This window comes from Vanellus vanellus (assembly GCF_965231255.1).
Source record: "Vanellus vanellus genome assembly, chromosome: 2".
NCBI lineage: Eukaryota > Metazoa > Chordata > Aves > Charadriiformes > Charadriidae > Vanellus > Vanellus vanellus.
In genome coordinates, this window is record NC_138906.1 from 36,677,868 (window position 1) to 36,694,543 (window position 16,676).

General features: G+C 40.9%; 1 protein-coding gene across 4 annotated transcripts in view; it reads right to left on the reverse strand.

Moving 5' to 3' along the window:
• Nucleotides 1-16,676, reverse strand: part of IGF2BP3 (insulin like growth factor 2 mRNA binding protein 3) — a gene marked incomplete at its 5' end in the record, with an annotated part of 114,701 nt that overhangs the window by 37,828 nt on the left and 60,197 nt on the right. For all 4 annotated transcript variants that reach the window (XM_082479406.1, XM_082479405.1, XM_082479404.1 and 1 more), the window contains 2 exons: nt 5,950-6,013; nt 6,106-6,157. In XM_082479406.1, the coding sequence (XP_082335532.1) occupies nt 5,950-6,013; nt 6,106-6,157 (116 nt within the window). The remainder of the gene's footprint in view (nt 1-5,949; nt 6,014-6,105; nt 6,158-16,676) is intronic.

Consider the following 16,676-nt stretch of genomic DNA (forward strand, 5'->3'; position numbering starts at 1 on the left):
CACATGTTTAAATTGGTCTAGGTATTTATAAAGAAAACTTTAAAATAATTAATTCACCCTCTGAGTCAGAAAGTTCGCCATATTTTATAGGCTGACTTAGTTCATATTTTGACTTGTTCAAGTCACGAGAAATCAGAAGAAGAGTCGGTAATTTAGCACTAACAATTTTAACACTGCTCTCCTAAGCCTTTTGTGGAACTGATGTTTCATGGGTAGGTGGTCCCACATTCTGCACTGATTTGGGCACACACAGGGGAATGCCAACATAACTAATTTTCAGCAATGCAGCAAATACACACTTCTGGTACATTTCTTACAGAAGAAACAAGCCCACAGCTTTTGAAAGGTCACTTTGGCTGTTGAGCCTGGCCTTCACATTCTGACATTTGACAGTTTTCACTAGGTTTTTAAAGTATTGTCATACACCTTTATTTAACTGTTCTGAATTCATTTTTATCAGTTTTGTGGCACAAATCATAGGGCTGGAATCAGGCAAGGTGATGGCTCAGCAGTCCTTCAGCACCATAACAAGCCCAAAAAGCGGGGGGGTGGGTGGAGAAAACAAGAAGAGATATGAGCAATCAAGAACTGTGTTCTAAAGGATGAAAAAATTCCTGTAAAACAGCATCTAGGAGTGCTCAGGAGAGCCATCCCCACTCCCTGGGAAAACCTGAGCCTCAGAGGAAAGCAAGCGAGACTGGTTCTTCGCTGAAACAGGTGACAGTAGTGCTGTGAAGGCTACCGTCATTGCCGCAGTCTGCCAAATGCATGTTAAAACCAGCTCCTTTCGTAAAGCATATACTCACATTGACTGACCACCTCGGAAACTAAAGTCCAAATGACAGCAACGCCACCTCTGCCCTTCTGCAAAGACCTCTGCCTTCCCAAACAGGGCTGGGGTCTCCTTCCACAACCACAAGTTAAAGGCCATGCAGGTTACCTGTCAGAGGGCACTACTGGTACCTATTGAAACAACCCAGAAACCATCTTCTACACAAGGGCTAAAAGCCTTAGAGTCACTTAATGAGGACAGAGAAAAAAAAAAAAAAAAAAAAAAAATCAGTAAACTTCCTCATTAGGAGGTAGCCTCCTCCCCCAAATCTTCTTTAAGAATTAATATTTAGTGGAAATGGAAAGTGTTTCCACTTCATATACCAGCAAGAGCTGGTACACAGGAATCTCAGTGTAGTTTAGAATTTTGTTATAAAACAAATTCATTAAGAGATTGCAGCAACTACTGCCTATGCTCTGCTAAGATGTACGGCAGTCTGGCTTATGTTCAGGTGACATCTGCTCAGAAGAGGATCCCTACATAAAAATGAAACCTTTAAATAAATATTTTGTAAGTCGATCACCTGAGTTTTTCCCCATCAAAATGACATCTCACTGCTTTCCTCTCATGAGCTCCCTGTGAGCAGATGTTTGCCCAGCCTTCTCCCTTCTGAAGCTAGTGGATGGAGGCTAAGCATCCTAGATAAATGAATACAGTAAAAGCACCGAGTCTTGTGCTGGAAATCATTCATCCATTGATAGTGCGATGACACTAAGCATTAGATAGAGAACATCTTTCACTCCTACATGCAGTTTGTACGTACACCACCTTTCTTTTTTCCTCCCTGATACATTTGCATGCCGAGAAGACAGATATAGCTGGTAATTTTTCTTTGGCATAATGCTTTTTGTTTTTTTTTTTGCATTAAATAAAAATATAGTTTTCATTAGTATTTCTGAAAATAAAAACAAAGAAAAAATAAATCTAAGCTTATAATCATACACCACTGAATTTTCAGTATTATCGTTTCCATGGCAACATTAGCCCTGACCCATGATGGCATGTAAAAAAGTATTAGTTATGTGAACTCTTATTCATTCATCAAGGATACATGTTGTGTGCACACACAGCTTTGTGCTTCATTGAAAGGGTAAAATAAAAACGTTCCTTTTTGCAAGTGTTCTAGTTAAAAGGTGACCACTAATGTCTCCAACACTCAAAGCAAAATACCTACCTATATCTGCAAATACACAGATCCCGAGCTCCTCGCATTGCAGCGCACATTTAAAATACACCATCAGTTACAAGACACAACCGATACATGTACCTCATTCTTGAGCTAAAAAACAAGATAAAAAATAAACACCTAGCCCCACATTAAAACAATATACATCCACTTCATATATGTGAGGCCAGCTTTGCACAAAATTTCCCTTCCAAAATCATCAGTAGAGCTAAATCCTGTAGCATGCGCTAGACACCTACACACTGGAACATTTTGGGGAGGGAAAGAGGAGGTGGTGTACCTTTTGAAGATAACAGCCATAATTTAGGTGGCAGCACATTACAAGGACACAGTCAGCATGTCCTGCTGGTTGCTGTCAGGGATCTATACTGGGAGAAGAAGGGGTGCCCTTTGACAAGCAGGTCCCAAGCTGCCTCAGTATTACAGGCAGCTGGTTGCATTGTTTAAACTGAACCACGGGCTTCAGGCTTTGCTGCTCACCTTCTGAACTCCTCTCTTCCAAATATTCCATAACCCATCATGATGTTCAGTAATTGCATGTGCCACAGAAGTGTGCACATGCTTTAGAATCATAGAATTGTTATGGCTGGAAAAGAGCTTTAAGATCATCAAGTCCAACAGTTATCTAACTCTACCAGGCCCACTTCTAAACCATGTCCCTGAGCACCATAGCTAGGTGGCTTTTAAATACATCCAAGGATGGCGATTCCAACACTTCCCTGGGAAGCCTGTTCCAGTCTTTGAAAACCCTTTCAGTTTAGAAGTTTTTCCTAACACCTAACCTAAACCTCCCCTGGTGCAACTTGACGCCATTTCCTCTAGTTCTATCGGTTGTTACTTGCTAGACAAGACCAACACCCACCTCGCTACAGCCTCCTTTCAGGTAGTTGTAGAGAGCAATAAGGTCTCCCCCTCAGCATCCTTTTCTTCATACTAAACAACCCCAAGTCCCTCAGCCAGTCTTCATAAGACTTATTCTCAAGACCCTTCACCAGCTTCGTTGCCCTTCTCTGGACCTTCTCCAGCACCTCAGTGTCCTTCTTGTACTGCGGCGCCCAAAACTGAACACAGTACTCAAGGTGTGGCCTCATCAGTGCTGAGTACAGTGGGACAATAACTTCTCTAGCCCTGCTGGCTACACTATTCCTGATACAAACCAGGATGCCATTGACCTTCTTGGCCATCTGGGCACACCGCTGGCTCATGTTCAGCCATCTGTCAATCAACACCCCCAGGTCCTTTTCCACCAGGCAGCTTTTCAGCCATTTCTCCCCAAGCCTGTAGCGCTGCATGGGGCTGTTGTGGCCCAAGTGCAGCATTCTTCACCGATTTCAGTTTCCAAGCTAATTTTGGATGCAGCCCTGTATTGAATATGCCGCAACTGCAGTACCAGCCCAGAGAAAAAAAAAAAAAACCTCTGCCACAACAATGAGACTTGCAAGACAGAAGAAGGCTCAGTTTCCCAGCTGGGTGGAACCAAAGGTTTTATTCAGAAGTAACATCCTCCAAGCAATGCATACCACATTTGTTTAAAACTGCCTATCAAAAATATCTCCAGGTTGTGTTACGGCACCTTCACCACACAGCATTGCCGGTACACACTCCAACAGGCACAGTGATGCCATACAGTCCACCCAGTGGGGAAGTAGCCAACTTTGCATGTTTTGTCAGCCAGCACTACTAACTGTGAGGTTAATATGTGCGTTGCAAGACGTGCAGAAAAGACACAATTCGAACCGGGGACCCACTGTATGCAGCAGCGTAGAAAGCTTCATGTCACAGGGTTTGCTCCAAAAGTCACAGCTAAGAGCTTCATTTACCCTGAACAGCTAAATTTCGAAATACAAAGCTTGTTATCAGCTGCTGATTCTCAACAACTCTAAGCAGCTTTCGAGAAAGTCGGTTCTTGTTACTCCTTGTACTGCTCTGGGTGACCAACACTGCCTTTTTCAGCTATCAGCACCCATATACCACTCCGCCTCCACAGCCATCGCTGTCCACCACAGCCAGTTCCAAGAAGCAAAAGGTAGGTCATCTCTGGGAAAACCATCCAACTGAAACACCACCACAGTCACTACAGAAAAGCCACACGTGCACAGATCCTGTAGTGATTCTTCATTGCAATTCCTAACAGGTTTTTTCCTAGAAAAAAAAAAAACCTCTATCTGGCCACTTCTTCTCTTGGGGGTTTCTAAATGTTTGCAAGGTTGCATCCTGAACACAGCCAATCTAAGCTAACTTTTCCTATATGGGAAATGGACTTATGCCCTCAGAAAACCCGTGTCCGTATCAAACCATTCACAAAAGCAAATCAATGCTCCTCCAATTGCTCTACCTGTTCAAGGCAACCAAACTCTATGTCATCATTCGACCTGCATCATTTCAGGTCATCCTCTAACATTCACACTGGATGCTAAGTCACCTGCTCAATGTTTTGATGTTTTCCAGTTACTGTCATGTGATTTCTCATGCAAAACAATATTTTATCTCAGACCTTCTTCACAGTCTTGGCTTATCTCAGCATTTCCTCAGGATTGACCTTAAAATTTAACAAGTATGGTTTGAGGGGGGAGAAACTATGTTTTCAAATTCAAAAGGGAGCACACAAGTCCAAGAACCCACATTACAGATGACAGACAGCTCAAAAATACGCATCATGCTTCTTTCCATGCTATTTTAGGTGCTTCCTTCTTACATTTTCAAAGAAGGAACCATCATGTCTCATTCATTTTTAACATTGCACCATAGGTTTCTTCAGTACTAGACATTCAACATTTTTCTTAATTACTGTGCAACAGAATTAAAAACAACAGAAGGACCTGAAGAAGAACTTGTTGAATGATTCAGGTTTTGAGAAAAGTTAAATAGGGAATTCAGGAAAAACATTGTTTCCTTCAGCTCCAGTGTACAAAGGAGACACCAGTGACACAAGTTTCCCATCACATTTGTTTAGAATACGCTAACAAGTAACCTAACACTTTAAAAGATTAAATACATGTGTTGCATTCAAGTTACACAGAAGTCATAATTACTTAATTATATGTACAAATATTATTTCATTTGTAATTTTGAATTAATGCATACCATAAGCATACTCTGCATCTTAACTGCTGATTTTAGTTAGCCACAAGGTGGCAGAAATTTCAAAGTTAAAATAAAAAGATCATTGTAGGCTATTCCATGGGTTTGGTTTTGTTTAACCTGCTAAGGCTAGAAAGAGAGGAAAAATACGTTTATGTCGTCAGATTAAAAATTCGGGAACACACAAGTCCTTTTCCTACCTGTGGTGGAAAAGCAAAATTAAACCTATAGCATAATATATAATATGGATGTTTAAAGGAAAAGGATTGTATACAACTATTGATTAAGAATGTAAAGCATTATGGTTTTCTAGTTTTAATTTTTAATATCTAGATTAAAAGTTATCAAATACTGAAGGTATTAGCAAGCATAAAACACGTGGCCTAAAGTTCAAAAAACCCAAATAAACTATTTTAGGTATTTAGATTACAATCTTTTGTGTGTTTGGAAGCAGCAAGACAGACACAGAACAAACACTGTAAAAGGACATCACAAAGCTTTTTAAAACATGGCTAAAAATCATTAAGCAATAACTCCCATCCTCTGTCATTGGCAAATCACTAACTTTCTGCCCTTCCAGTCAAATAATTTCACCCAAATTTTCAATTTTCAAAATTTTTAATTTATTTTTAATCAAAATGCAGGAAAAGTTGATGACAAAAAATAGCAAATTAAGATAAAGCACACAAGACTTGGTGAGAGGAGGACCAAGAGACTTTTTTTAAAAGTTAATGTTTACATGATCATTTTATAGATTAATTTATCAGAAGCGAAGTTACATATAAAATTGCAACAACATTAACTCCAAAATGTAAGTTAGACAACAGTAACAAGTAAATAAGGTACTTACTGTCTAGCCTGGTCCTTATTGCCGTATGTTACATTTACAACTGCAGTCTCCGTGTCAGTGTTGACTAGAGAGGAAAACGCAATGAAAAGAGGTTAAGTTCAGCATGCACGCACTTCCCACTACAAATTTAGGAGCAATTTGAAAGTAGAGCCATACCTTGCTCACAGTTCTCCACTGTTCCATACTGAGCTAACAAACTATCCAGCACCTATCAAGAGGTAAAAGAAATGACAGATTTCAATCTCAAAACAGATAAATAAAACAAAAAAGCCTATAAAAACATTAAAATTTGTAGTAACTTTATCAGAACATAGAGCATTCAAGACATCCACTTCAATAAGGAAGAAACATTAGCTATTTGGGGAAGAACAAGCACACATTGCTTGTTTTCCTTCTCACATCAGAAAATCTGCATTTAAAACCTCATGAATGTCAAAATACAGAACATAACTCCAAGGATTCACACTGCACTAAGTCACAAACTTTGAAAATAAACCTCCAAGTCACCTGTTCTCAGAGTAGGCTAAAGCAGAGGCAGGAAGAATTAGAGAAGACAGTGTCTGGAATAAAATCTTTCCATGTATCTCAAGAACATATACATAACTTTGCCACTGTTTGGTTAGGGTTTTTTTCCTCCCAATACACTTAGGTCATATATAAAAGTGTTATTCTCTTACTCAGTGAGGGCTTGTCTACATAGAGAAGTTAAACAGAATAACCAGCACATCAAGAGCTGTTCCGCAATTACTTATGACAGTTTTCCCAAAGACCCATTCCAGAGGAACCACTCACAACAGTATCGTCGCAATTATTTGAAAGTCACAATTAATTTGTCATTTGGTAGAAAGCTAGGGAGGGAAAGCTAAAAACATATGAGAAGGGACAAAAGAAATCCAAATAAAGTAGTTTTATTTGGCATAATTTGTTTCATTCTAGTCAAATGGAGGATGAAGAAGGGGTAAGAAACAATGAGGCTTTTAGGAAAATCAAGGTGTCAGAATATTCCAGTAAAAACATTAAAATACCCACAGCTGTATCACTTCTAAAAATCACATGGTATATACTTTATTTTCTTCCCGGTGAGAAATAATGTTGCAGAAAACGGTGACTGCAGCAGTAACTAGCACAGAACACAAGTACGTCATTGTACACTCTCTCTAAAAACAACTGCTTCCAGCGTGTTTCTGATCAGCCATCAAAAACCTCAACACACTAGACTTGCATCTACTCCAAGAAGCCTGAGAACCAAAAGGCTCCTTTGCTGCTAATGCCCAGGACAGCACAACTCAGCATCCCACTCCTCTTCACCAGGAGTTCCGCACTTAGGCGGCTCCTTAATCCTCTTCCGAGCCGCCTCAGAGACAGTGTCCATCTGGGCTTTAATGCAAGTGAGTTGAGTTCCCCTGCTCTTAAGAGTTGCTTTACCAAACAGATTTATAAGAATATTTCCTCAAAGGATTGGAGCTTTCTTTAAAAGAAACGAGAAACAATCCTCTTTGGTCAAAGACACTTGCTCTCCACAGCACTGTCCTCAGTAGACGCTTGTATTTTCATCACCCTCAGTCTCACGCAGCAAGGTTTTAAGTGTGATCAACACTGCAGGGGTAGCCTTTTACCCAGGTTGTATTTAAAATGCACTCGTAAAAAGGTTTCAGCGGCAGATGGGGTATATGCATGCATGTGAGGAGCAAGCTTCGTGGGTGAGAACACCTAACTGAACCTAACTGATGCAGTTGGGAGAAGTCATTGCAACTGTATTCAAAGCCAGATCCTCTATCGTAGCTCACTTTCAAAACACAGCACTCCTGTATGTGTTTCTTCCTTCACGTGTATTTACTGCAACAGCCAGTTTCTAATCACATCCTTTATTTGTTCATATTTCTCTTCGCACTGTCTTTTCCCTCTACCCAATTTTTTTTTTTTCTCTCTAGCCCAAAGCCTCTAATTCTGCTGCAAAACAAACATGTTTTGTTTAAGCTGCTCTTCCGTAACATTCTTCGTGTACAGCCTTGTTGGGCAATCAGAACAAAATTCAAAGCCAAGTTGGTGGTGCAGCAGCAATTCTGATGAACAGCCGAAAAGAAAAGTTTATTTGTACAAATATTTAATCTAAGCTAGAAAAAAAAAGTATTTCCTTTTCTTGAGCTCTCCTTCTAGCAGTTGTCTAAATTGGGTCTCCTGCTCTTGTTATAGCACAGATGTCTCTCTCACAAAAAGCTGCAGTCTTATACTGTGGACTTTCATTCATCAGGCTCTAAAAGCCAATTCTGACTTCATTATAAACAGCATTACCCTACACCAAGCCCCACAAATCAAGGCTGCTATACAAGGGGAAAAAAAGAAACGAGGAAACATTGCTCTTCAGTAGAGCCAAGAGCTCAAAGCGCACATTAAAATATCCCCGTTCTCATGCAGATTTCACAGGTTTAGAAGTAGCGTCTTTGAACAAACCAGAGCAGTTGTTTCCTGCACTTTCTGAACAGACTATTTCATACACCTCTTCTTATGGTGCTGTAGGATTTCTATGCTATGCCATAAAGCAAATCAGTCTCAAGACACCTGGTCCAGAAGCACAGCTATCCACATTGTTTCTGTCTCATATATGCATTTATCGATGGGAACTCCACAGTGGTGCTGTGGAACCTGAGGTTCTTTTCTCCACTCATGTAGAGGAAAACCATTAGACCACCACCTTTGCCTCCATGACACCTGGTGTGTTGATTGGGAGTTCAAATTAGACAACACAACTGAAATCACAGATAGCAGAGGCAGAAAGAGAGACAGGAGGATTAGGGTCATTCAGTAAAAGACCATGTGGAAGTTTCTGGATGTGGAGACTTGGGTGTTCCAGGTGATTTAACAAAAAAAAAAAAAAAAAAAAAAAGAGGGGGGAGTGACAGTGGGGGAGAAGAGAGTCAGGCAACAATATGAGGAAAAAAAAGTTAATGCAAATGGCTTTTTGATTGAAAAGAGGAGAGGTGGGGTGAAAGGAAACAAAAGAGCCAGGTAAGAAAAGGAGAGGGTGAGGGGCGCAGAGCAATGCTGATATCACTCCCAATATCAAGCCTGGCTGAACCACTAATGCCATCATATATTTAAGTCCAGAAAAAATTGCAATTTTTGTTCAATTGTATTAATGTAGCACAGCTAGCCTGATGTGACTCCCACCGAGTCCCTGGTGTGCTTAAATTTGCAGCGCAGCGCGAGCAGAGTTGGCATCAAGTGACTTCGATGTGTGAAACAGGACCTCGGCAGAGCCACCACTGCTCTCGCAGCCTCAGCAGCTGCCAACGACTGACAATGGCAAAAAGGGTCTTCAAAGTGACATTTTTCAGTTTGGCTTAATATTCTTGCTGTTAAGAGACCTACATCCCCAACAGAAGGCCAAGCTAGCACGTCTTTACAAGGAAAATTAAAGATGAAAACCCTAATAAAACCCTGAGGAAGCAGTAATTTTTGAAAGATGTAATTAGATAATGCTGCATCACCTGTGTGGAGACTGGGGTGGACAGGTGAGTTTGGCACCAGGTCTCAGCACACCTCCTAGCCCAGGCAGCCTGCCTGGACCACTACCGCCAGCCAGAGCCCAAGCACAGGAACTTCACCCGTTTTTACCAAAAAGAAGGTTTTTCATAAAGGGTGAGTAGCATGGAGCACCCAAACCAGCATGTGGTCTGCCAGGACAAAGCTGTTCCTCCAAAGCCTTATGAAGGCACTTGAATAGGCAACGCCAGTTTGCAATGGCTCAACGCATTGCAACATGTGGTGATGGTGTTTTTCATCTTGTAGGCCCTCCAATACCCAGTTTACTGTCTCATGAAACCATGACCATAGTCTGGAAGAATCAGAAAAATAAGTCTGGAAGCTGCTGAAGTCATTGTTTGCACACACCAGAAAGGCAGCGCCTGAAAACAATAACTCTGGCTTATTTACCACATCCCATACAAACCCTGGAGTGAATTCTTCTCCTGGGAACTTACAGTTATATCCAAATGTTCAAAACTATTAATAAGTTTACCCTATAATACAACTCTGTTTAGGTGGCATTACCAGGGTTTTAAGAATCTAAAGCTGAACCACAGAGAACAAAGCCAAAATTGTCAAAAGGAACTACTAATTGAGTGACCAATTTGGACACCGAGGGCTTGATTTTCCACAGCGCTCAGCACGTCTGCATGTTCAAAGCCCACCTTCAAAGCCGCTTTGGGTAGCAAGGAGAACACGGCATTTCTGCGAGAGACCTGAGGCTCGTCACATGAGACAAACCAAAGAGAAGGCACACTCTTAGCCACTAATGGCAACTTCTGCTTAAATAGTTTGCCCAGCATCGGAGACCAGAACGTGCCATGGCAGCATTCAATTCCCCTAACCAAAGGGGTTTGTCTTCCTGAAAGTCGTCAGCTTGCTGCAAAATTAAGAGAGTGTGTGGTGGTACAACTCTTATAGACAAGTCATCTTCAGTGCACACGCTGGACTTCTTGACAGCAGTGCCAGCCCCCTGCCCAAGTCAACATCCCTCCCTATAGTGCTACGAGTAAACGCTATGTCCCTATTTACCTTGCTCATTACAGAACACCTCAAATGCTTGATTAAAAAGAACAAACACACAAGGTAAGAGATCATGTGGACTATTTCAACTTCAGTGTTTCAAATTAAGCAAAAGATATAAGCAACTGAAAATAGTTCTCAGGTAGAACATCATATGCAACCATGACTACAGTCATTGTAACCAACTCTACATACCTCGTGTTTATAAGTAATTCAAGATAATCCTGTTGGACCATTTATATTTTTATATGTACACACATCCTTATGTATATAAAATCAAAAGGTAATGGAAAGACAGGACCAAATGCTTTAAAACCACACTAGTATTCAAGAACAACATTTAAAAGCAGATGTCTTAAATCTGCTAAGTCAAAAATCACATAAAGGACAATTAGCATAATCTACAGACGGAAGGTTAGCTTCCAAAGAAAAAAATTAAAGAGGAATCCAACAAGTGTAAGCAACATGGTAAACCATTACAGATGAAGATCAGCATCAGAACTCCCCCTCCCTCCTTTTTTTAAATAAAAATTCATCCAACGGAAAAATTCACCCAACAGAAAAATTCACTGAGCGAGTATTCTAATGAAGCTCTGAAAACAGAAGAATGTGAAAGAAATTTTTGGGCTACAAAGTTAGCTCAGGTACAGAATGTAGCAGGAAAAAAGTTCTTGCATGTTTTCACGTTCCCACATTACACCCTAAGCTGGAAGCAGTCTCTTGAACGTGTGACAGGGAAGAAAGATTAGTGTGCATTACACTAAGGAGGTATGGGATGCAAATAAAAAAAAAAAAAAAAAAAAAAAAAAAAGAGAAAGATCATAGTATCAAGGCTGACAAATGGCATTAAATGGTCTCCAAGGTTAAAAAAAAAAAAAAAAAGTACTTGCGAAATGTTTAGAGAAAGACAAAAAAAAACCCTTGTTAGATGCATGGGTGGCCTCCTTCACAAAGAGATTAAAGAGAGCAGGATAATTCAGTTTGGAAAGGAGCAAGAGGGAATATGATACAGGTATTATGAAATAACGAATCATGTAGAGATGGCCAAATTGGCAGCTTCTATTCACCCTTCATCTAAATTAAATGAAAACAAGTTTGAAAACACAGAGAATTAAGTATTTATGCAACATTATCTGAATGCAATTAAGCACCGCACAATATTTGCTACAATACTTTATTAATCTCCCCTCTCCTGACACTGAAGGTGCTACTCCAAGAGCCGTTTCAGATAACACTGGAGTTTTTGGACCAGGTCAGCAACTCATGCAAACGCTCCCGATTCAGTACCCATCCTGGTTTCCAGAAAATGAAAAAGCACCGTCATGCAGATCGGTCCTTCAAGGCAGCAACTGCTGTTTTACACAGCTAATCCCCATTCCCAGGACCTCCTTGTGGGCACTGCTGGGGCCCCCTTCTCCTCCTCCTCCCCAGGCAGACGGGCTACCAGGACATTTCTGTGGCTCAGCGTGAGGGATGGATCACATGCCGGGCTGGCAGATGGGTGTTGTGAAACGTAGTGGGAAGCAGCAGCAACACTAGCTCGTGTTCATCTGCCTCCTCTCACATTGAGGCGGCCAGTTTAAGTGGAAACACTCTCCACTACTTCTACAATCTCATTTGTAGTTTGCCAAAGGGAAGGAAAAAAAAAAAAAAAAAAAAAAAAGCTATAAAAGCATTACTATCCAGTGAGCATCCCTTGCCCAACTTTGATTAAATGATAGACTACACAAAAGCAAGGGAGCCAGCAAATTTTAGAAGAATGTTTGGAAAACACACTGGGATAAAGGATTAATTTTCTGCTTTACTCACTGCACTATATTGGAATACAATTGGTGCTTTATTCAACACCTTCCCATGGAGATATCCAGCACTGGGCTCTGTCAGGAAGACTGCTGCTCAGCCCCACGCTGCCAGTTGCAATGTCCTGCTCAGAGCCACGAAAACCAGAGAGGAAACAGTTACGTTTCTCATTTCCCCCCCTCAATCTTTCAGTCCTCTCAGTTTCGTTAACTCCATATCATTGCAGAAAATGCGTTCCTTTGAACTGGAAGATTTATCAGGGAGAACTGTATTTCTCCTATACACTTTACTCCCTGCATGGGCACACGTATGTGTGTAAAAAAGGGCACTTTTGAAAGCTATTTTCTGTATCTATTAAAAAGTCTCGATGCCACTTCATTACTGCTCTACAAGGATAGTGCTAGCCTGCTATTTTTAGTTTCAGCATAATAAGAGTTTGTTCACTTAAAAAAAAAAAAAACACCTTCTGTAAAGTTGGAAACCTGCAACTATACCAAAAATCTTTCAGACAAAAATCAATTTTTGAATCATTTTTTGGAACCGATCAACAGTTACAAGTTCCAAGAAATCTCTTGACAAGAGCACAGGGATAATTTCATGAAGAGGCCACGCTTACGAAAAATACTTTCTGGTACAGGTATGCTGGCGCATTGTAGAAACAGAGCCAAGTCAGTGCTTGACACCAGGGAAATCTTTCCTGGCAAGATTGTCCCATATTTTAACATTAAGCATTTCTTCTAGGATCTGCTTATAACCATCTAAAAATGATAGAGGGAATCATAGAGGAAAATCCTGTAAAATGGATTTAGTTCACAGATTAGCGCAGATAAAAATAAAGTATATTAGAACTCAGATGGAGATTGCATCTGAGACATTCCCTCTATTGTGCACAAGACTCAAGATGACAAGCTTTCAGGAAAAAGATAAGTCCTTAACAACCACTTCATGAATATCTTAAATCTCTTTATAACCAGGAAAAACTATAAAAAGATTGAAGCATTTTACTTGAGGTATATTTACAGGATTCCCCATCCCCCTTTTTAAATTGGTCATCCATAAGATGCACGCCATGCCTTGGGCTTTCCAGCAGCCCTACCAAGGGACAGCACTACTCTGGACCAGACATTTAAGAGAAGGTTTGGCCTCTAAGCAACGAGTCTCTAAAATACAAGAGAACTACTGAAGGGAGGGAACTATTATCTGCATTTACAGAGGCTTACAGACGCATGGGCTGGAGTTGCTGGATATTCTCATACAAAAAACTTTCCCTCGGGTTGTCAGTGCATGTCACCTACCTCACCCTCCCTTGTTATCTTCCTGGCATGGCAAAACTCCTGCACCTGAATGCAGACCATCAGTAGCAGTCTCATAACACACAGGGCAGCTCAGTCACTTGAGTGGTTGTAACAGTTACACCTGAAATCACTAAAGTCATCCCAACAGCTGGAGAAAACAAGTTTTTCTTAACCCACTTTTCCTGTTTTGTACAACTGTTTTCAGGGAGAGAGGAGGAAAGGGGACAACCTCATTTACTCCCCACTGTGGGGACTGAGCACTGAAAGAAGTAGAGGAGGTTGGAGCAGGAAATCAAGGATTCAAGCCTACGGTCAGACAAAAATACAAGTTACATACACTTTCCAAAAAGGAGAGATCTTGGTAGAGCAAGAAAACCATCTTCAAGTATATGAATTACTTTGAGCTGCAGAATCAGATTAAAATAAAATCCACAGTGAAGGTCTCTACAGTGCTAATGCAGAGACAAGAGCTTTGCAAACAACAATTAAGTGCTGTCAAAGCCTTCAAGCTGCAGAAACATGAACCTTGGAGCAAAGGGGAAGCACAGGGGGTTTGAGTGTAGAAAGTTTCTGTGGTAAAACACATTATCTAGCAGCTACCTAATCATTCATAGTCATAAAAATAAAAGTATACATATTTAAAACACTCAAAAACAAGTTATTAAAAAAAACCTAAAGTTTAAAGAGATATCATGAAATTCTGTTAAACACAGATTTACCAAGATCTATGAGATCCCCAAGCCTATCTTAAAGTATCCCAGCATTGTGGCCAACCCGTACACTAATCTGAAAGGTAGAGTTTAAGAGGATGCTTACAAAAACCCACAAACTTTGAATGTGATTATCTAAACTAGAAATTGAGATTGCAAGAGATGCACTATGCTAATACCATTTGACCTACATATACCCAAACAAAACAATTCTGAGTGTGAATTCTGAGTGCTAGCTGACAGCTTGCAGACTATAAATTACTTTTAAGTGTTAATTTTGAAGGAGCGATCGAATGACAAGTAAGATGACTGGAACAATTCAAGGAGAACAGCCATAGTTAAATGAGTTAACTATGCCTAATATCATTTAAGAGCGATCTCTGCTTCCACCTACTTGCATTTGGATCCCTCTACCAAGAGAGGTAGAAGAGTTTTCCCGTTTGCAGCCTTGCAGGATGCGTTCAGTCACCAGCAAGCTCTCCAACTCTGAAGTTTATTCTACAGCCTCATTATTAATAAAATTAGAATATGTTTTCCCTTCTTACAAAGGGAAAACAAAAAGAGGTGCAATCACGAAGGAGGCAAGTTTACACTGTTCCACTTGCTTTGTAGCAATTAATACTCTATAGCTGCATAGACCTGAAAACTGAAATACACTTATTCCTCACAAGAACTGGAACTCACAGAGGAAAAAGGTACTACCAACTAACATGGAAGATATGTTTTTGAACTGTTTGTTGTTCTTTTATTCGAAGAGAATTGTTTGCCTGGAACACGGTTAAATCGCCTGCTATTCCTCAGGCCTACTTACGAAAAGCACAAGAAATCAAATACAACGCAGCAGTCTTCTCTATTCTTACTGGCTCCAATGGCCCCACAGGAAAGTTTAGACCTAAGTTTCTGCCTTATATTGTACAGCCAAGTTTTCAATTCAACCAAATAATCAGCTCTGCCCAAGACATCAGGCTTTAGCAGCTAAAAAAGCCATGAGAGCTGTCCTTTAAAGAAGTCACCCTTGTGCAAGCATCTGAGCAGTTTGGTAACACCAGGTATTAGACTGATACACTTTGGTGTTCTTTGGTTGTTTTTGTTCATTTGTTTTTAAGCAAAATCCAACCTGCTATTTTCCAGAAAACTGGACACTCCATTTCAATGCAACTTCTTTCTTACCCTCTGAAACAGGCACTGCGAGCATTCACATAAGTGGCTCCAGTCCTGTTTCACTGCTGCTCCATAAGTAGCTCCACAAGCAATCCTCAACTAGAAGTACTTTAATGTGAACCAAAAACATCTGTAGTAGTAATAAATTAAGAGTAAAGGTGAACAATACTGCAGGGCATCGAGAAGTGTATGCCATTTACCAGTTTCACATTTACTATACAATAAACTACCTCCTCCTGTCAAAACAACTCATTCTCCTCAAAATGCTTAAAATTTAAATTTTTTGACATTTAAAAAGCCAACACTTTAAAATAAGGGAAGTGGGAGTGTAAATCCCTGGTATAAGCCTGTATGAATGTACACTTCATTCTGATTTTTCACTGATTCATAGCAGAATATTCAGCCCAACAGAAGGGGAACTAGATTTTTTAGGCATAGAGGGAAAGAGTACTTCAGTGCTTTGCTATTGACATGAGAAGAAAGAGGAGGCGGTGTAAGAGGAACTAAGAAATCCTGGTTATTCGCCTGCTGAATATTTAGGGAGCCACTGCTCTTAAATCCCTGCTCATGGCATCTGGATGAGAATGCAACGTGCTATTCAGAGCCGAGCATAGCAAGGAGATGCAGACAGCGGTAGTAGAGGACTGCTAGAGCAGTAGAAAAATTCATTTCAAACCATTGGCGGCATACACCTCTTGCATTAAGCAGCAGCCGTGCATGACAAAAGCAGCAACAAACCAGGGTGGCCCCTGCCTCAAAGAGCTTGCAAGGCGTAGGCAAGGGGACCAACAGCTACATGGGGAAAGGAGGGGAATGGAAACATCCACCTGATCTTTTGGTTGAAATTCAAGGTTGTCCTCAGCCCGCCTGGCCTGTTCCAAAAGCCTGGAGTTGGGCCTCCTTACTGCCTGGCCATAGAAATGAAGAACGGGCAGCCCAAGCACTGAAGAAAGCAAAGCCCAGCTAGGCAGCCAGGGGAGGTCATGGCTGAGACCCAAGGACCGGTGGCCCAGCTGCTGCCTGGGTTTCTGGGGATGGGGGTGAAGGCATGAGCGTCTAGGAGAGAGTTCACAGCGAACTGGACCTACCCCCGTGTAGGAAAGAATATGGGGGGGATTGACCAGCTACTGTGGAAGTAATAAGGATGGGAGGTGCATCTAAAATGTGAGGGGCATCACAAAAGAAAGCTCTCCAAAGAACACAAACAGAGTCT